General features: G+C 47.9%; 1 protein-coding gene across 13 annotated transcripts in view; it reads left to right on the forward strand.

Moving 5' to 3' along the window:
* PEAK1 (pseudopodium enriched atypical kinase 1) overlaps positions 1-8548 on the forward strand; it is a 309415-nt gene extending 300867 nt beyond the window's left edge. For all 13 annotated transcript variants that reach the window (XM_070477603.1, XM_070477609.1, XM_070477601.1 and 10 more), the window contains one exon: positions 1753-8548. In XM_070477603.1, the coding sequence (XP_070333704.1) occupies positions 1753-2916 (1164 nt within the window). In that variant the 3' untranslated portion in view covers positions 2917-8548. The remainder of the gene's footprint in view (positions 1-1752) is intronic.
* Positions 8549-22157: the final 13609 nt, after the last annotated feature.

Here is a 22157-nt window from a genome sequence, read left to right on the forward strand (position 1 = left end):
TTCATAAAGAAATAGTTAATGGTAATGAAAAGGGGGAAATTACAGTGGACCCTTAAAGATGTGAAGAGGTGCTCAATAACTCATTAAAAATAGTATCTCCAAAGATACTTTTCTTCGGTTATCAGATCAGTAGAGATAAAGCTTGTAAACATGATAGGCTGGCAAGAATGGGAAGAGAACAAGCACCCCACCCACCCACCCACCCCCTCCCCCACCCCCCTGCACCACTGGCTGATGCGTAAACTGACTCAACTTGATAGAGGCAATTTGGTAACATTTATCAAACATCTAAATACAGATCCCCTTTGACTCAGCACTTCCACTTCTGGAAACTTATCCTACAGGTATCCTCATACACAAGCAATATGGGGATGTATGAGGCTTTTCACTGCAACATTGTCTGTAGCTGGAAAGGACCTGAATGTCTGCCAGTAGAGAGGGGTAACTGAACTCTTCTTGTATGTCCATGCACTGGAATGTATGTAGCTATTTAAAAAAAACTATTAATAGTATGCTATCTATGGAACAGTTTCAAGACATATTGTTAAGTAATAAAAGCTGGGTATAGATTGTTGTTCAAAAAAAAAAGAGAGAAAATGTAAAACTCAGACTGCTGCCATTGAAATGGTGGTTTTGCTCTGGCTAGATGAGACCAGTGATTCTCTCAAACTTTCTTCTTTACCCATGAGTGCCTGAGTTGTGACCATCACAATGACATTCACTGAAAAGTTAGGAAGACCCAAAGTTTACCTGGCCAATTCTATGTCAAGTCTCCTGACCAGTGATATAAGGTATTCTGGCCTATGTTATAAGCTATTCATTGAGCTGCTCTATAAGTCTGGGCTATAAAACTCCACAGAAAGAAAGCATAAATGGAAAATGACTTTTTTGTTTTTCAGTTTTCTAGATGAGGGGCAAGGTAGAGTGGAAGGAGGAAGCTTTGGTGTCGGGCAGACTTAGGTTTGCAAACTAGTGGCCCTGGGTTTATGTTTTTTGATTTTGTTTTTTAAATTCTTAAGTCTTCACCCTACTTTGGGCTTCCCAGATGGCTCAGCAGTAAAGCATCTGCCTGCAATGCAGGAGACACAGGTTTGATCCCTGCGTCAGGAAGATCCCCTGGAGAAGGAAATGGCAACCCACTCCAGTATTCTGGCCTGGAGAATTCCACAGACAGAGGAGTCTGGCAGGCTATAGCCCATGGAGTCACAAAGAGTTGGATACGACTGAGCGACTGACCATGCACACGCACAGCCTGTTCTTTAAGGAGTTAGTGTAAGCACTGGAGGGCTTCCCTGAGGGCTCAGTGCTGAAGAGTCCACCTGCAGTGCAGTAGCCGCAGAAAAGGCAAGTTTGATCCCTGGGTGGGGAAGATTCCCTGGAGGAGGGCATGGCAACCCACTCCAGTATTCTTTCCTGGAGAATCCCATGAACAGAGGAGCCTGGCAGGCTACAAGCCATAGGGTCACAAAGAGCCAGACACAACTGAAGCGACTTAGCACAGACGCACACGTAAGGACTAGAGATAATACACGTGATGGGTTATGCATGAAGACACTGTTTCTGTCACTCAACACAGTCACCAAAACCCTTTCTGAAAAACTCAACTCTATTGCTGTATCTTCACTGCAACACTGTTGCTCTCGCTACTCCAGACTCCTACCAGTCACCTTCTAGTTAACCCCTCTTTACAAATCAGAAGCCTTGTTGTGATGGTGTGCATTTTAAATTATGTTCTTTGCTTTCTTCCTTCAGATCTGTAAGAGCAAAGCTAAGGAATCGCAGCAATATTACCACAGCTTGGCTATCCGGCAGAGTCTGGCTGTCCATTTTAACATCCAGCAGGACTGCGGTCACTTCCTTGCCGAAGTTCCTAAGCGCCTGCTTCCCTGGGAGAATCCCGACGCCCCCGAAGAGGAAGAGGATGACATGGAAGCAACGGAAGAGGTGAAAGGAGAAGCTGATGGGAAGAACCCAGACCTGGGCTCCGAAGCAGAGTCGTCGTCCCACAAAGAAAGCCAGGCAGTCATCAGCAGGAAGCAGAGGAGCCACGTTGTGGTCATCACCAGAGAGGTTCCCTGTCTCACAGTGGCCGACTTTGTGCGCGACTCCCTGGCACAGCATGGGAAAAGCCCCGATGCATACGAGAGGCAAGTGTGTCTGCTGCTTCTGCAGCTGTGCTCGGGCCTGGAGCACCTCAAACCCTACCACGTCACCCACTGCGATCTGCGTCTGGAGAACCTGCTGCTCGTCCACTACCAGCCCGGGGGGCCCACCCAGGGCCTGGGGCCCGCAGAGCCTAGCCCCACCCCATCCTGTCCCACGAGGCTCATCGTCAGCAACTTCTCCCAGGCCAAGCAGAAGAGCCATTTGGTAGACCCTGAGATCCTCCGGGACCAGTCCCGCCTCGCCCCGGAGATCATCACGGCTACGCAATATAAAAAGTGTGATGAGTTCCAGACAGGCATCCTCATCTACGAGATGCTGCACCTGCCCAACCCTTTTGATGAGAACCCAGAGCTGAAGGAAAAGGAGTACACTCGAGCCGACCTGCCCCGCATCCCACTCCGCTCCCCCTATTCCCGGGGCCTGCAGCAGCTGGCCAGCTGCCTCCTGAATCCCAACCCTTCTGAGCGGATCCTCATTTCAGATGCCAAAGGCATCCTCCAGTGTCTGCTCTGGGGCCCCCGGGAAGATCTCTTCCAGACTTTCACTGCCTCTCCCAGCCCTGGTCACAGAAATACCCTGCTCCAGAACTGGCTGGACATCAAGCGCACACTGCTCATGATCAAGTTTGCCGAGAAGTCCCTGGACCGGGAGGCTGGCGTCAGCCTGGAGGACTGGCTTTGTGCTCAGTATCTGGCTTTTGCCACTCCGGACTCTCTCAGCTGTGTTGTGAAAATCCTGCAGCCCCGTTAACATGTCCCGATCTCTGCTCTTACTTCATGTGTCACCTTCTTCAAGTTGCCCACACATTTCCCCTTCCTGGTACTCATACAGAATTCAAGGAAAGAGGAGAGACAAGCCTTCCATCCCCATCCAAGTCCAGTGAGACAAATGTGCAGCTGCCATTCATGGGAACACCTTCTGCCCTAACTGTCCCCAAGTGCAGGAAATATGAAGATGCATCCTTGAAGTGACAGCTCCTCTGGTTTGAACTCCATGAGCTGGGTCAAATTCCTCCAGAACTCTGAGTATCACCTGTCTTTTTAACACCATATATTTATTCTCACTAGCAATAGACAGATTTAACCAGTATTTACCATCATCTACTAAACTTTCACAACAAACTCTTTTCCTTTAAAGGATCAATAATTGGCTCTCTTACCAGGCAGAACTGCCATCCTTAGCATCAGCACAGTTTTGGTTCCGGGAATTACATCCTTGTTCCAGCAGATGGTAGAAGGACAGGAGAGAGAATCCATCCTTAGGGTCATGCACCCATTTGGTTTCCATTATCAGTAAGTGTGTGCACTGTATGGAGGACGGCCCTAAGTCTCCCCTCGTGCTGCCACTGCCTGAATCTCCTTCACTGTGGTTCTGTCCCCACTTGCCAGTGAAGTTTGGGTTTATCAGCCCATGACAGAGCTGACCCAGGGTGGTGTCACCAGTGCCCCAGCAGGGCAGAGTGCAGTTCAGATCTTACAAATAACTAGCAGGACACAAGGAGATGGTGTTCCTGCACGTGCAGTTCTCTAGGGGCCATCACGGGAACAGAGTTAAAGGACTGTTCTTTGATAACCGTCAGAGCTGTCAGCGTTGGCAGCCAGGGCTGCCGGTACCCAGATCACAGTTTTCCCCTGAGCCATAATTGGCCAGCCTCCTTCTATCAGCAGCCGGTGTTAACTAGTCTACCAAATGCTGTAGACAACAGCTCTGCATGGAAATGGCTGTCCATTGAGCCGTAACATCTCCCTCAAGGGCATGGTGTGGCTGGCTATTAGGATGGCCAGAAGGCAGAGGAAGGGGAGAAGGCCACTGATGAGACCGCCGACCTCCTCCTCGCAATGCCCACATTGTCTAGAGAGACTGCCTCCCAGCTGCATGGGCACATTGCTCCCGGTGACTCAGACACAGCACTGAGGGCAGCTCATAGGGAGTTTGGATTGCTGAGGTGGGTGGCCGAGAGCCGTTCACCCTGCATGGGGTCTGTGCTCCCCTCCTATGGATACATGTGCAATTTTTGTATGTATTTTTTTTAGCTGTATATACAGTGTTTATGTTGCAACTTCACCTGAAGCAATATCCACAGAAACCCTCCCCTTCTTCCCTTGGCACATATTTGCGCTGAGACGAGTGTCCCTTCCACCGTGTGTGTGTGTGTGTGTGTGTGTTATTCAAAACTGTGAGTATCTGTTCTGTTTACTTCAACTTTGAAATCCCAAGAGTCACTCAGACAGTGTGAGTGTGTGTACACGTGTATACCCGTGTGTGTGCACATGCCCGCTGGAAGTAGAGGCCAGGCCTCTGGGGGAGCAACCTGTGGCAGGGTTGATAGACACGTCTTCTGCCTGGTGGGCAAGACAGCCCTGGACCCCGCATCAGCCAGTGCAGAGCTTGTTAAAGCCAAGCCTGATTGTGCAGTATTACTTAGATAGCACGTTAGTGGCCTTTTGGTAATTTCTAAACTTTTAACGTTATTAACCACCTTTCATGTGATTCACCTGTATCAAAGAGGATCAAGAAAGGAGAAGAATGTATTTTACTGTGCTCTTCTTTGCTTTTTCTTTTTTTTTTACGAGAATGGGACCCATGAGGCCCATCTGGAGGATGCCCCTGTCCTCCCAGCCAGCAGTTCAGGACTTCAGGGAAGAGAGCTGGTTGGCCCACACAGAGTCTTGTCTCCTCTGGCCAGAGTGCAAGGCTCTGCCCCCTAGGAAAGGCCACAGGATGGGCGCGCGCTGCAGGCCAGCCGTCCGCTCTCTCTCGGCGTCCTGCAACCTGGCCTCACTTTGCCTAGCAGGCTTTATTAGGTTGACCTTAGCTAACCCACGTGCACATAAGCCCCTGCCCAGTTATACACTGAAGTGGCAGCACACAGACCACTGGCCCTGTCAGCCAGCACACCCCCTTAGCAGCCTGCTCTCCATGGTTTGCACATTGAGACACGTCCTCAATGTCACTCTCATGCTGCCTTGCCCGTGTGAATTTGAATGTTGACTATTTAATGCAGTTTCATATTTAATGAAGAATGTTTCCTGGCCCCTTTGTTTGTTTTATAGGTATCCTTCATCACCACCACCCTCCTTTTTTTCTCCTGTTTCTGTTTTGACTTGGATCCAGTCTTCTTCATTTTAACTCGATAATATTATAAGCACGGACACCCTCCACTACCATTATCTCATAGCACTGGCGAACCGAGCACCTTTTCACATTAGATGTGTTTAGTACTGTTTTCATGGTCGGACTTGTTAAGAGCAGAAGATGAATGCCAGCTAGTCAGGAAGGGACTCGGGCTGCTCCAAGATGGGTGGCTAGGTTAATAGTTCTCTGAGTGAGGGCCGAAGAACGTAAGGTGGGGAAGGACGAAGGTGTTACAGGTGAAAACGGAGTAGGCAAGATAACCCTATTTCTGGGCAGGAGGTATTGTCAGATGGTCCTCCAAATATTTTTCCAAAATGATGAAATTCAATCTCATACTGACACATATATTTTGCATTTCCATTTTAATTGTAGCAGAAGCTTTGAATTCATTCATCAACTGCAAAGAAATCCTGCCCTCAGACACAGACATACATATTTATACATATTATATATATATATATATGAGTTTTGGATTGTGACTAGTATAGCACTTTAAGTTTTCTCGAGTAACATCAAGTTATTGTCTTCAATACGGATTGGATTTTTTCTCTTCTTTTTAAGTCTGTACTATAGATTCTTCCATGTATGTTGAGAATTTGAACAATTAAGCCACTATTGGAACTTTTCCTTAAGCCACATGAGCAAGAATAATCTCTCGTACACTTTTAGGTACTAGAGAAACAGGACAATGGCTGGTGTAGCCAAGACCAAGACTGAATGTACAGCAGAGTGCCTTGTTAGCGTGCTAACCTCGTCTGGGAGGAAAGGAATTAGATGTTCCACGGGAAGGAGGGGGCTGTGAAAGGGCTCCCTTGTTCGCCTGAGGAGAGCCCTTGGTGCACTAGCATGATGTCAAGAAGCTACTTCATCAAGAATAACAGCAAGATGGTGGAAAGAGCAGTTGCAATCCATGGCATCAACAACAAAAGAATGGTGAAGGACATCCCCCAACCCATAGGCTGAGTCAGAATTGGAAGCCAGGAATATGGCAGCCGTTTTTAAGTTTTGCCCTCAGAAGATAAACTGGGTGAGCTATACAGGGGAGCACAGCACTCACATTCCCTAATCTACTGATGTTGAGGGGCCAAAAGTAAGATCTGTTGGTTAGAATTTTAAGAGTCTGAGTAGCCTTTCACTGTCATTGGGGGCCAGTTGTGCTTCCAAACTCAGTCCAAGTTTGTAAACTTAGAAAACTGTAAACCAAGAGATCTGAGCCTCTGGAAATATTAATGATAATCCTGGGAATTAGACTACCTAACATTGTATTTTAAAGTCTCTAGCATTATAAAATATCCATGAAAGATCTTTGGGGCCTACCAAACAGTAGGGCATAAAAGGATTGCACTCCACACATTTGAATTAAGAATACTTTGGTGCTAGAAAATTACCTGACTTAGTTTTGCTGATAGAAGTTTTCCATAGATGTTACCAGCGATGATCTGAAAAAAATATGGGTTAGTTCCAAAAATTGGGATGGACTCAGGATACTGCACTGTATTCCAAATGATTCTAGATGTATAAATAAAATATGAACATACTTGGGATGGGCAGGGAGTAACTTGACTTCCTGGGCTAACTCTGACATGTTTTTTATTCCCCTTACTAGTTGGCAAGGAGTAAAACTTCTGGTTTAGCCTAATAAGTGAACAGGATGGCTGCCCATGATAGCAGGTGGTTAGTTTTACCTCATTGAAGCCCATATTCTCAAAGGCCCAAAGTGCTGTGTCAAGACAAATCCAAGTGCCACTCTTGCTCAAGTGTGCACCGCAGCCTGTGCTGACAGTAGCGCCAAACATGGGGATTCCATGGACCAAAAACGATGCCATTAGGGAAGCCACGAGTGGTGCCATGCAAGATTCAAGACAGTGATTATACCAAAGAAACCAAGCCTCTTTGTCCTGATGTTTTTTAGGTGATGAGGCTGAGTTATGACAGACGCCATGGGAAGAGAATTCACATGCATTCCACATCCAGGTATTCTGCTGATCAAGTAAACCATCCTCAAAAAAGCACCTATTTTTTTAAAAACAAGTCCATTTTGTGTATGGGGTGGGAGGGAAGATGATGCTAACGAAAACCTTGGGCAGATTATAAATTCCCCAGCATTTCAGGAGAAGGAACAATCAATCCCCTCTCCCAATTACATGATTGTGACAATCGCCCAAACTTCAGCTTGGGAACATCATATCCCTGTAATACTAAAAGCTGAGGATTTTTTTTTTTTTATTTTAAGAGATGTGGTAGTTTCAATAGGTTTGTTTAAAAAAACTCTTGGGAATTTTCTTTTTTAAAATAGTATTTTTTTATAAACCGAGGTGTTCACCACTCATTATCACCACCATTTAATATTTATAAGTGCCCAGAAAGTACAAGGTGCTATACAGCTGTTAAACACCCTCTCTCCGCAGCTGTTTGAAATTAGAGTAGGTTTTTGCGTCGGCTACTGCAGAAGCTTTTCCCCTTTTACCCGGGCGGGCTGCAAGGGCTTGCATCCGGGACATCCCTTCAGGTGTTTCCCACACCGGAGAGCCTCCGCGTTTATTCCGGCTTCTCACTTTTCCCCATCCATTTGCCTCCACTTTTATTTTTCAAATCAAGAAAGTTTCAGGGAATCAAAAGAGGTCGGACATTTTTTAACCTAGCAGAAGTACAGAGTCATATATTTTGCTACAAATATTATATTATGGAAAATCCACTTTGCCCGTCTAGTGTGTGGAAAGTGTGTGTGTGTGTGTCCGCGCTCCCGATAACTTGAATGTTGAACCAGCCCTATGGCTTCAGGGTAGCATTTTTGAAAGATAAACCACACTGCTTCAGGAAACTTGCTCCAAGTAACTACTTGGTTATCCCCTCCCTTAGCAGTTTTAAAGGGTGTTACATGCGAACACACCGGGATGGGATTTTTTTCTGTTGACATGCCGGGCATTTTGGTATGAAATGAGGGCAGAAGCAAGATATTGTCCTTCTCAGTGATTTGAATCATGGCAGTCCTCATTCCGCTCTCTCTTTCATTCCCCACTGGTTCTGCCCATGCTCGCTTTTTTAAAATCTTGTTTCTTTTTTTCTTTCCTGGAGCTTCACCTCTCTACTTAACACATTTTAGAGTTGTAGAAACCTACCAACGAAAGGTCCCCTCTGTCACCAGGCGGCGCCGCCCTTTGGTTTGCTGTGGTACTTTGCTGTGTTCTCTGTGGCATCATGTTACTGTGTAAATAAATTCATTTTCATACCCAGTAAAAACAGACAAGCTCTTGTCCTTTCAGCTTCTCTCCACACTGTCGTGCCGCGGACATGGTTACATCTTAGCTCCCGGGAGGTATGCCTTCTCATGCTCCTGCCTGCTGACCTGGGCTTGTTTTCAATTCATTCCCTCCCTGAACTGAGAAACCCAGGCATGGACGGGCACGTGAAGGCCTTCAGGTTTCCCCCAGAGCTCAGAGGGCTGCAGGTTTGCTGTGTGAGATCTCCCCCTAGTGACCAGTCACCATATAGAGGTCCTGTTAGTCGCCCAGTGGTGTCCGACTCTGGGACCCCATGGACTGCAGCAGCCAGGCCTCTCTGTCCCTCACCATTGCCCGAAGTTTGCCCAAGTTCATGTCTATTGCATCGGTAATGCCATCCAGCTATCACATCCTCTGATGCCCTGGGTTTGTTTAAAAGGTCATGGGTTTGTTTAAAGGGTTTGGTTAGCTGGCTGTGGCTGAGCCTCTCAGTGGCCATCTCAGAGCTCTGCAGACAATATGAGCAGAGCAGGACCTTGTACAGCGTCACCTGCTACGGAATTCACATCCTTTGCCTCTCCCTAAAGGTACACGGGCACACACTGTGTCCTCACAGAGGCAGACAAGCTAATGAGCAGATGCTTCCGTCGCAGACAGAGGAGGCCACCCAGCTCAGGCAGGACGAGTTCGCAGTGGGCAGAGGCAGTGACAGCTGCCACATCATTGGAGTAGAATGGATGAAAGTGCAAACATGTAGACTCTAGATTTAGGCCAGATTTTAGAGCTCTTAACCCTTTACCGTGGACACTGTTTCCAGCCCGGTGTTTCTGCTTCTCTCCACCAGCAAGCCCTGTAGAACTTTCAGACATAATATTTAAGGGATATTCCAGAAAAGTGATTGTCAAACTCAAGTTGTATATTGCTGAGGAGGTAAAAACTGTACTGATGTGGGCCTCAGAGCTCTCTCCGTTGCCTGGGCCTGGGAGGAAAAGTCAACAGGATAAAACTGAGAGACAACTCCCTGAGACATAGGCTCAGCTTCTGGAGAGGAGCCCAGGGAACTAACCTTCCTTGTTGTGAACTGACTTCTGGAGGGAGAGGAGCAAAGAAAGAGACAGTTGGAGCTGAGAGGTCTCAACATCACAGAGAGGGAACACAGTATGCTTGGGTGGCTGTCCAGTGCTCTGCTGGTGAGTGGCCAACCGGGGCCCCTGAAAGATACGGGCGTGGATGGTGAGGGTTCAGGGTTGCCCAAGCCAGGCTCCAAAGTGGGTGGAGCAAGGCCACAAATGGGGTCCCTCTGACCTTTGGTATGACTGGAGAAAGATCCTGTTACCCCTTCACCACCTTGCCCAGCATGGGATCCATTCTTAAGAATTCTGTCAGTGGGCCCTCAGGAAGACCACTCTTCCTTTGATTCGCGTTGTCCAGAGGTGATGGACCACTGACATTTGAGTGGGGCCTTTGGCTTCTCTGGTGGCCCAGATGGTAAAGAATCTGCCTGCAATGCAGGAGACCCAGGTTCTATCACCTAGGCCGGGAAGATCCCCTGGAGGAGGGCATGGCAACCCACTCCAGTATTCTTGCCTGGAGAATCCTATGGACAGAGGAACCTGGTGGTCCATAGGGTCACAGAGTCAGATACGAGTGATTAATACTTTAACTTTTTCTTTGGCTTCCACGTGCCTGGGAACTGACTTTCTTTCAACCCAGGTCACAAAGAATCTTGAGTTCTTTCCTACCTGGGATTCACTGGTACAAGAAGCTCTCTGAGTACCTGGCGCAGGGTGTGTGCTCCGTGAGCCCTCTGCTCTTCTCCAAGGCTCAGCAAATTATGCTTCCTTGTAAGCAAACCCATTCTCTACAAGGGAAGGGACTTCATTAGTGCCTCAGGAGCCAAGGGCTGCAGTTGGCGGCTCACAGCTGAAACTTAAAAACCGAACTGCATACAGGGCAGGGGGGGGAGGATCCTGGTTGCCAAGATCCAGTTCGCTCAAATGTGCAAACCTGAGTGGAAACAGGCTGCCTGGGCACAACTCCTGACCTCCCAGAGATGTTAGGTAACTCTCTCTCCACACACACATATCCCAGCTAACTGCTCACTTACCCCCTGAAAGTACACGGAAGCAACCGAAAGGCTGAGCCTTACTGGAGACCAGTCCCAGCTGGAGAATCTTAGCAGGGCTCCTGGGTGCTGGAGAATGTGCTCGGTGAGGGGGACCTGGGGTCCCAGGAGTAGAGGGGCGCCAAATCTCTGTCGGGGGGCTCAGAGCTCTTGCTCTCTGGAGCCATCACCTCACACTTGGGCTGGAATCCTGGAACCAGGGGTCGGAAGTTGGGCAGTGAAAACTTGCAAGCCTATGGCTCATCGTCTGTTCTTTCTCTCCCCACAAGTGCCTGCACCGCCTTCCACCACACCCCCCAGGGCCACACCCAAAACCACCCCAGTCCCACTGCCCCGGCCTCCCTTGCCCAGGCCACTCATGCCCCCCGATGCCAAGGACAGAGCCCACTGTGGGGGTCAGGCTCTGCAGGCCTCCCTGCTCAGGCTCTGAGAGCCCAGCTTCCCCTACTGACTTCTTTCTCCTCAAACTCCTGACCCTGTGCCTTTCCCACACACTCTGGACAACTGGCCTGAGTGCTGCTCAGAGAGCCCTGGGCTAGTGCCAATGTGAGCAAGCTTCATCCCCACCGCCATCCAAGGAGGTGGCGCCATTTTGCCCATTTTCACTGAACTAATCAGGATTTGAACACAGATCTGTGTGCCTTGTCAGTGCTTTTTCCTAGGAGCTCCAAAGAGATCAAGAAAGAGCTTCTTGGGATTGAACTAGCTTAGTTTTATCGTCACAACAACCCTATGAGGTAGGCTCTAGAATTATCCCATTTTACCCACAAGAAGACAAGCCAGAGAGATTTTATTTGCCCCGAATCCCTAGTGAGGGAACTAGAATTTGTCCTCAAGACAGTCTGGCTCTTCCTCCCAGCTCTCAGAACTCATGGCCTTCCTCCCTTACCCGCTTCAATCCCTCAGAATCGTCAGTGGCCTCCTGGTGCCCAGAGAAGACAATCCAACTGCAGAGCCCAAGTCCCACCCCCTGGTCATGCTTTTTGCTAACCAGACCTCCACACCCTGCTAGGCTGGTCTCTTTGCTGCTCAAACACACTGGAGATTTCCCTGCCCACACTGTTCCTGTCCTTACCTCCCCACTCTCCAGGCCCCCATTCAGCCAAGAAGCTTTTGGGGTGACTCCCACTGGAAACATTCTCTCACCCATCTGAAATCACCAGCCTGCTCTCAGATTCGGCTCTCAGCCTCGCGTGTGTGTCCTGCTCCTCACTCCACCTGCTCCTCTCATTGGCCACCTCAGAGCCTTCGTGAGACCCGCAGGAGGGGCAAGGACAGCACTGCGCCTGCAGCTCCTGCCTGCAGCTCCTGGGCCAGGTTTCCCCACTTCTAATCCTCACTCCAGCCCTCTGACCCCCACTGCACAGGAAGAAGTCTTAAATCAGAGCGAGGGAGAACTTTGTCCAAGGCTGCCTAGCTGGATGCCAACAGCCAACTCATTGGAAAAGACCCTGATGCCGGGAAAGGAGAAGAGGGCAGCATAGGATGAGATGGTTGGATAGTGTCACCAATTCAATGAACATGAACTTGAGCAAACTCCAGGAGATGGTGAGGGATAGGGAGGCCTGCTGTGGAGCAGTCCATGGGGTCGCAGAGTCAGACGTGACTTAGCGACTGAACAACAAGCACAGCCAGTAAGTAGCAGGGCTGAGATTCAAACCCAGCCTGGCTCCCTCAGAAGCCAGTTCTCTTGCCCACCACATCACAAGTCCTAGCCTGTTTCTGTGCCAAGGGAAAGGTCTGAGTCCTACAGTCATTCATTCCAACCGTGACAGACTGGGGCAGCCTAGGAAGGCTTCCTGAAACAACCCAAGTGGGGAATAGAGAGGCAGCAAGTACAGAGGGGCCTGCCAGGCTGAGCAGTCAGATCCCAGCTCCTTCCAGAAGGGGCTGGCCAGGAACGGGGTGTCAGCTGAGGAGAAGGAGGCACTGGCCACCTTCTGAGGCCTCCCACTCAGGAGGGCCCAAAGCAGACTTGCCTCCCCTCACCCCACTCCACAGGTGGAGAGGGGCAAAATCTGCCAAATCAACAAAGCCCAGTTTCACCCAGCCAGCAGGTGCTACCATGGGGAACTCCTAGGACAGATTCTGGGATGAAAAAGATAACTGGGTGATCACCAGTCACCATAGAGACAATTTGGCAACTTTCTCCTCCTTTTTCTTCTTTTTCGTGCCTGTAGGCAGGGGGTGTGGGGGTGGAGGGAATCTACCTTCCATTCCTCCACCCTCTCCATTTCCTCCCTGTCATGTTATCTAGATTATAAAGTGCTCAACCCTTTGCCAGATCTTTGTGCAAATACACACAAACCATACACATACACCTGTACAATACTCTGCAATTGGTTTTCTCATTTAAGACTGACCCAATAGACATCACAATCATAGCACTTCTCGAAAGGCAGCTTCTCTCACTAAAAAACGATAGTGTTATATAACAGTGTTGTTGTTTAGTTGCTAAGTCGTGTCCAATTCTAAGACCCCACGGACTGTAGCCTAGGAGGCTCCTCTTTCCATGGGATTTTCCAGGCAAGAATTCTGGAGTTGGTTGCCATTTCCTTCTGCAGGGAATCTTCTCAATGTAGGGATCAAACCTGCATCTCCTGCACTGGAAGACATTGGCAGGCAGATTCTTACTGCTGAGCCACCAGGGAAACCCATTATATAACATACGTATGTGTAAATATATTATTCTTATTATTTCCGCTTCTCTGGACATCTAGCCACATACTTGTAGGGATGGTTAAACAGTGAAACATGAGAAACTGCAAAGCTCTCTCAAGAACTATAATAGAAGTGACATAGGTACCAAGATGAACCCCCAGGGTGGGTAGAAGGACCATGTTATCTTTTCAAATATTTCATTGCATTTTAAATCTCAATGGGTTGTTGTTGTCTTTTCCTTTTTGACCTTTACAGAATGGTTCTGATCACTTGGAAGAACAAATATGTGAAAGAAACCTATGAATTTTTGAAACTGAGAGGCAGTTTAAATATATGAATAAGCTATAATCAACAAAACAGTGTAATAGAAATACAGAAAAAAACAGGTCAGTATAACAGAATAGGTAACTTAAAAACAAAGCTTATTATCTATAAAAGACGTAATATAGGATAAGTTGGACATTACTATATGGGAGGGAAAGAAAGTCTTATCCAATAAGATGTGAATCAGTTAGCTCTTTGGAAAATAATTAATCTGCACACTGTAAACCCAAATAAACCCAAGCAGATCAAAGAGCTACATGGCACAAAGGAAAGGAAAAATGAAAAGAAATCCTAAGAACTAGAAAGAAAGCTAAGTCAATACCTGTTTTATCTCTTGTTGATAGAGGACTTTCTAACTTAAAAAGCAATAGAAGGCATCTTGAAAGGGAAAGATCAATAGGTTTGACTACATAAAATGATAAACCTTCATCCACTGAAAACATTAGAAACAAAACTGAAAGGTAAATAACCAGCCAGAAAAACCATTTCAACAAATATAATGGACATAGGGTTAAAATCCTGTTACAAAGAGCTCATACAAACCACCAAGAGCCTAAAATGCCAATGGAGAGAAGTCACAGAAGAACCCAAATGCTTAACCTTTCCAGAAACAAGAGAAAAGAAACATGAAGAACCTAAAACCCTTTTAAGAGCCTTTTCTGATTATAAAAGTGATATACATTTACAGTAGAAAATCTGGAACATAAAACTGACCCACTGGGTCACCATCCAGAAGAGACCAATACTGATACTTGCTGTGTATCCTGCAAGTGTTGCTTCCTCTGCCTTTTTCTTTTTTAGTTTGAATCCTATTGTTGGCTTCCCATTTTCTGCCTATCAGGTTAACAAAGCTCTTTTTAAAGCTTGTACTCAGTGCTGATGACAGTGTATGAGGTTCAGACAACATAGGTGCAACTGAATTTGAGGGGAAGGGGCTTAATTCATCCTATCCTTTTCCTGAGGCCACAGCTGAGCAGGGGTGTTAGGCCAGTTGTGACCCCAGGAGCCATGTAGAGACTGCAGATCTCCAAGACCAGAGCACCAGAGTCTCCGGGGGGCTTTTCAAAAGGACAGTCTGTGGGGCCCCATCCAAATCTGATGGCAGAGACCTCCCTCTCCGCAGGGTCCCATGGTTATTTGGAGCTTGCCGGGGCCTCTCTGCCGGAGTCTGGCTGCCTGGGTTTGAATCCACACTTCACCTCTAGTTAACCGTGGTCCTCAGGCACACTCAGAGCCTAGGTTTCGATGGAGAGTGCCAACTTGCAGGGTCACTGTGAGGATTAAAGTCCATCAAAGGTGTTTAGCCCACTGCCTGGCAATAGCATGTGCTTATACTATTTTGTTAGCTCAAAAGAGCAAACTCCAACTATTTGCTTTCTGTTTTTATTACTCAGGACCTATCAGGGGAGTTTTGCTGAACAAAGGCACTGTGAATTCAAATCTCTGCCTCATGAGAGTCAGAAAACTCTTCACAGCTTTCAAACGCAGTTTCTCCCACTTTACAAATATCTCGTGGCCAAGTTTCAGAAAGCCCTGCTAACTGTCCTTTCTCTGAACACCTCCTACCTTTTCAAGGTGACACAGCACATCGGAGGCAGAAGGCATCCCCTCTCCCCTGATAAGGGGCTCGGCCCAGACCCTCCCGGATCCTGTCTGTCCCATCCTTTTCCACAGAGCCACATCAGGGCTGTCATTCCGCCTCCCCTTACGACCGACAACTGGGCCTTGGCATAATAAATGCTCCGGTCGAATGTACTTTATTTTGGGGAAAGTCATTAAACCACTTTTGTGGAAACATTTTAATTGAATTAGATTGTTTTCTGATTGTAATAAATGTTAATTAATTGAGTGGGCTGGGTGTCCTTGGATCAGGCTGGCTTCTCTTGGTTTAATTAGGAGGAGAGGGCAGACTTACTTCTTTTTGTCATAAGTCTGAGGTTTAAATTTATCTTTTGTGCTAATAAAGTAATCAGGCAGGTGCAAGGAGCAGATTATTTTTTATATCTGAAATTTAATAGCCTGCTTCACTCACAAGCCTCTGCTTGGCATCATCGGGGCATGACCTAGTTCCCTTGTCTTGGCTTAATGAGGTTTATCCATTTCTTTGAGGAAAAGAAAGAAATATTAACTTCTGCAAAAGTCTTTTGTTTCCCAATAATACCAGTCACCTGGTTCCAAGGGGACAAAGTTGCTAACAGGAGAGGCAGGTGGTCTGTGAGGCACTAAAAACCAACGCCCCCTCCAAATTTTTGTTCACCCCTAGAGTAGGCAGGCAGACCTGGGAAGCTCCAGAAACTCAGAACAGCCCAGAGATCCTGGCAACTTCCTCATTATAGAGATGCTGAGACTACAACCCAGAGAGGGAAGGAGCATGCCCAAGGCCACACAGCATGGCCCCAGTATAGTAACATCTGTAGACCAGAGAATCCTTAATAACAAATTCAGTTTGGGTCATCTAAAACTGACGCAAGCCAGACCCTGGATTAGCAGTGAGGGTAGAGATAGGTCCAAGGAGTTTGCACAATAGTAAAATATAAACTGGCATAGAGGTCACACAGTATGGAAGGCAGTATCAAACACTAGGCGTATTGTCTCAGACTTGGGGAGGAAGTGCAGTCTGGAAGCCTTCAAGAGGAGGTGTGCTAGCATTAGGTTTTGAAGGATAAACAGAAGTACGCCAGGTGGACAAAGTATGGTGAAGAGCATTCCAGACAAAGGAATGTCTGCACCCATGAGAGCCCCAGGAGGCTCTCAGAGGCTCAGATTTGTGCTGGAGAAAACCCCTCTTTCTGTCTGCTGCAGTAGAGAAGGGTTCAGAGCGGAAGTCTATGGGCGGGGAGAACCAGGTGAGGGAGGCTGGGGGACCCTCAGCTCAACTCATTGCCATGAAAATGGAAGAGCAGGGCTAGATCATGAAATATTCAGGAAATAGAGTCTATGTTTCCTGGCTTGGTCAGGTGTTCTGAGGAAACCCAGGGAGGGAGCAGATGAGGAGGATGGAGGGGTGACACCTGCCCTCTTGGACAAACTCCCTGGCTACTGAATGGATGTGCTTCCTCTGAATGGGTTTGCAAGGTGGCAAGAGCAGCAACGGCTTGCAGCTAGCAGCTTCCTTTAGCCAGATACCGTTACACGTGCTTTGCCTGCATACATACACACTTCCTCTGCAGTGGAACCTGCCAGGTGGATCCTGTTCTTACCCCCATTTCACCAGTGAGAAAGCCACGGAGAGGAGCCATGAGCTGCCCAAGGTCACTACGCTCCGGAAGTGGGATAGCGAGCGGCAGCTCCCCACACTGAGTCTGACCTACCCTGGAGAGGTGTGCTCCACGTTCAAATGGAGCCTTCCTGACTCTTTACCCCAAAGTATCCCTAATAGGTGACCAGAGTCTAGTTTTCCTTTGAGGAAGCAAAAGACCTTCCCAGCACCAAACATTCCCCGGGGGAGCCAGGGCTGACCCAGGCATCTTGTTCCCTCCCCCATCTGTGCCTAGGCCCTTCTTGCTGGTGGGAGGAGGTGAGCTGGGTTGGGCTTCCCTCTTTCTTGAAGGCCCCTCAGTATAGCAAGAAGGGCCTGGGTTCAAACACACTTTGCTCCGTGTAACCCTGGACAAGTCGCTCTTCCTCTTCAAGCCTCAGTGACCCCATGTCTGCCCCCGCCCCCAGGGCTGTGTGGGGTCTCTGAGGTCCCAGCACACAGTGTGATTGTGGCCAGCCCAGTCTTGCTCTTGGCTCCCTTCAGGCTAAGGGGGTCTGAGGACACAGAGCCGCCTTCCAAACGGTGTCCTCACAGGTACAGCCTCTAACCCAGAAACTGGCCCCCAGGCCTGCCACCCAGGAATGAAGTCCACTGCCAGTAGACCCTCTTTTCTCAGTAGGTCCCCACCCTTCAGCAGACCCTTCAGTAGTTGGTTGGCCAGGCGCCCCAGCAGCACACACCTTCCCTGTTCACTCACCACTGTTTCTGCCTGTCAGGATTCCATTCACCCTTCCAGGCCTCAGTCTGCCTGCCTCCTCTCCAGCCCCATGGGGCGTCTCCCCACTTGCTCTATGGCCCCTTCTGGCCCGCCTGCCACTGGGTACTTGTCTGATGCTAGCAAGCTCCCAGGGTGGATCCAGGCCTCTAAATCACCTCCAGGGCCTGCCAGAGTCATTGCTGCAGGAGGGACAGCTCAAGGTTGTGGATGGATGGAGACAGGATAGAATTTGGCAAATTCTCCTACCCGCCCTCCCCATCACATGTACACATGTGCGCACACACCTATGCCGTTTGGCCCACCCTCCCATTTTGTGGTCACACTGGCTTCCCTCTAGCTCTGTCCACTCTGCCTGGGGCCTCTCCCCACTCCATGCTGCTCCTCAGTGGGCTGCCCCACATGCTTCTCTGGGCCCTGGTAAGTAATCCCACTCCACGTTTCTCACTGGGACACGCCTTGACTTTGGGGCAAGGCCAGGCCTTCGGCAAAGTGCCACTGCACCCTACTGTGGCCCTGTCTCTAGGAAAATACGAGGAATGTGGCTTGGGAGCTAGTCATTGACAGGCTCCAGGAAACTCCCCCCAAATCCAACGAGAAAGCCAGCTGAGATCCTTCCCAGTGAGGCCAGGAAAGGGGGCCGTGAAAGTGAGATTAGGAAGGTTTCCCCTCTCGCTCCTACTTCTTAGAAAACAACGCAGCAGAGCCAACTGGGTCCCAATTGATGGGTTTCCCGTCACCCCCCTCCTTCTCCTGCAGGACAGACCAGCTGTTAGTACCAGATTAATGACCACAATTAAAAGCAAAATGTCCTTGCCACGGCCCACTGTCCTCCCACACCTGTGAGTCCGGAGGCTGAGCTCTAAGCCCCGGGAATGGAAGATTTGTAATGAAATCAGACAGGCCTCTTCACTGCTGATGGTATCGGAGCCCAGGGGAGATGCAGACTTATTTCCTAATCTCCCGTGGAGCATCTGTCAGCTCCACCACACACCAATGTCATTCCCATGCCCAGAAAGGGTCTTTCATGGGGCTGGCTGTCCGCCACCTGCCAGGCCACCTCCCCAGCCTCTCCTCCAGCTCCTTCTCTTTGCCTGGGCTCAGGCTGAATGGACATTCACACACACACACACACACACACACACACACACACAGCCTGGTTCATTCATAAAGTGTCTGCTCTGTCCCTTTTGTATTGACAGAAGAAAGAGAAAAATGAGGACATGTCTATAGCAGTGTTGTGTGCACGCGTGCTAAGTCGCTTCAGTCGTGTCCAACTCTTTCATGGCCCACCAGGCTCTTCTGTCTATGGGATTTCCCAGGCCAGAATACAGGAGTGGGTTGCCCTTCTCCAGGGGATCTTCCCGACCCAGGGGTTGAATTTGCGTCTGTTAAGTCTCCTGCCTTGGCAGGTGGGATCTTTACCACTTGGGCCACCTGGGAAGCCGCTATAGCAGTGTTAGAAAACAGTAAAAGTATTGTTGACAAACTAGTCATTCTGCAGGCTTTCTAGAGGCTGAGAAGTAGATGAGAACAAGCAAAATGAGAAGCGCACTGGTGCAACACAGTCCAGGACCCACCCAGCCTGGGGCCCAGTTTTCCCACCAGAGAGCCCGCTCAGCAGGGCAGAGGAGCAGAAGGAGGCCTTGGGAGCTGGATGCTCAGGCTTCACCAGTTAGGGCTGCATGCTGAGGCAGTGGGGGGTGTGGGAGGCTCACACAGGACAGAGGGGCTCGGGCCCCACAGTTACCACAGAGGAAAGCCTGGGGGGATCTTGGTAGCAGTGGCAGCTCCCGCCATGCCAGAAACTTCTCTACTGCTATTGGCTATTACAGTCTAGTCCCTTGTGGACACCTGAGGCCCGGCTGGCAGAAGCTATAGAACTGGGGGGTGGGGAGCAGGGAGAGTGGCCTGGACTCCTCTGGAACAGGCCACAGAGACCTGTCCCGCCCCTGCCCCAACCTCGTGGTGTGGGCAGTACTCCATGAGACCTGGGATGCCAGACACAAGCGATCCTGTGGCTCCTGCCCCCACATGGCCATTTGCTACCAGTTTCTGCACTTGGAAGGGAACACTTCCTGCCCATACCTCCCCAGCAAGGCCCAAATAAGGCCAGGAAACCTTGTGTACCACATCCTCCTTTTGATATTCACAGTAGATCTTAGGCATCAAAGGTTCTGAGAGGTCTTGCAGTCACTTTTATTCTATTTTGCATTCAGCGCAGTTACTACATGCAGTCTTGTGAATTTTAACAAAAGATCACACCCACATAACCCACAGTCATATCATTTGTACAACACTGAACATTTTCATCACCCCAGGAAGTCCCCTCACTCCCCTGGCCCATCACCTCTACCCCCACCCCAGGGGCAACTGATATATAATAATAGATTAGTTTTGCCTGTTCTGAAGCTTCATGTTTATGGATTCTTACACAATATGTGCTCCTTTGTGTCTGGTTTCTTTCACTCCATATATTATCTGTAATATCCACCCACATTATTGCATGTGTCTGTGGTTCATTACTTTTAATGGTTGAGGAGTATTCCATGGTAAGATACATATTTATTACAATGTGTTTATCTATTTTCCTGTTGGTAAATATTCAGAGTTTTCCGATTTTGGCTTGAACAAAGCTGCTATGAATACTTCTCTGTACTAGACACTGTACTAGACTCTGTACTAGGCTCTGTACTAGACTCTGTACTCTGCACTAGACTCTGTGTGAACATGTTTCACCTTTTTCCTGGATGGTTTTAACTAGAAGAGGAATTTTGAGATGCATGCAAACCTCTAAACTGCTTTACAGAGTACCAGCTTACACTTCCCCTGAAATGTATAGGAGTTTCTGGGGCTCCATGTCCTCTATATCCTCACCACTATTTGGTGTTATTTTATCAGTAACTTTAAAAAAGTATTTCAGCTTATCATTTATCACACTTACTGAACCACTGAACTTTTTTCTCATGATCCCTTTTAATATCCCATGGAGATAGTGTGCAGTAGAATACTTGGAGAGTAAAGATATAGACTTTCAGTTATAAATAGGAGAAATCTAAACATTAGCTATAATAATAAACAACAAGAGGAGAAAGAGATGCCCAGAAGAGGAGATAAAGGCACAAAATCAGAGCAGGCCTCCAGTGGAAAGGAGTGAGTTCAGTAAATAAGAGATAACTTTGGGACTTCCCTGGTGGTACAGTGGATAAGAATCCACCTGCCAATGGAGAGGATGGGGATTTGATCCCTGGCCTGGGAAGATCCCACTTGCCGCAGAGCAGCTAAGCCGTGTGCCACAACTACAGAAGCCTGCTTTCTGTAGGGCTGATGAGCCACGACTACTGAGCCCGCATGCTGCAGCTACCAAAGCGCATGTGCTTAGAGCCTGTGCTCTCAACAAGAGACGCCACCACAAGAAGGCCGTGCACCCCAACAAAGAAGAGTCCCCACTGTTCACAGCTAGAGAAAGCCTGTATGCAGCAAGAAAGACCCGGTGTAACCAAATAAATAAAATTTAAAAAAATAATTTTGGAAAACTTCTGAGCCACATTTTTTGAGAGATTTAAAGGATTTCACATAGATAAAACTGGAGCAGGCTATTACAAAGGAGAAAGAGAATTCAGAAATTACTAGTATGATTGCAAAATGATCACTTTGAAGTGAAGTGAAAGTCATTCAGTCGTGTCTGACTCTTTGCGACCCCATGGATTTTACAGTCCATGGAATTCTCCAGGCCAGAATACTGGAGGGGGTAGCCATTCCCTTCTCCAGGGGATCTTCCCAACCCAGGGATCGAACCCAGGTCTCCTGCATTGCAGGCAGATTCTTGACCAGCTGAGCCACAAGGGAAGACTTATACTCCAATACATTGATAAAATAAACAGTTCATAAACACAAATCTTCAACTATAATTGTTTTTAATAGATAGTAGCTCTGAAGGTCACTTTAGAAGCATCCAAAAGGAGAATGCTGAAAATCCTAAAAGGGATGTGGCAAGAGAGAGCAAAGAGCTCAAGAAAGGGGGAAACATTTCTTAAGTAAGGAAAGACTTGAATTTATATTTGAAAAAGCACAGTACATCTCAGCAAAAACTTGATAAAGAACAATCAAGACCAATAGCAATTGATCCTGGCTTTTCAGCAGACTAATTAAAGAAAAATTAAGACTTCAAAAAAAAAATGACAGAAGTGATAGGAGAATTTAGTTTAAGGTAAAGAAGTTATTTTAAATCAGAGAGGAAAATACCATTTAATAAAGAGTTTTGTTATAACTCACCATGTATCTTTAAAAAAAAAAGAATAGCTTTCCATGTTACTTCTTCTCCTAAAATTCCAAATGGACCTTAATTATAACAATGAAACTATAAAAATAATAGAAGAAAATCTGTATATTAGCTAAGGTGCTGTAATGGGTAAATTCCAAGAAAATCAGGTGCTTAGCACAATAGTTTAGTTTTTGCTCATGTAAAGTCCAACTGGAAGGGGTAGAGTGAGATGGGGATTGGATTTTGCTGCCCACAGTTTTCCCAAGGCCCAGGATGAAAGAAGCACT

The sequence above is a fragment of the Odocoileus virginianus genome, chromosome 16, assembly GCF_023699985.2.
Source record: "Odocoileus virginianus isolate 20LAN1187 ecotype Illinois chromosome 16, Ovbor_1.2, whole genome shotgun sequence".
NCBI lineage: Eukaryota > Metazoa > Chordata > Mammalia > Artiodactyla > Cervidae > Odocoileus > Odocoileus virginianus.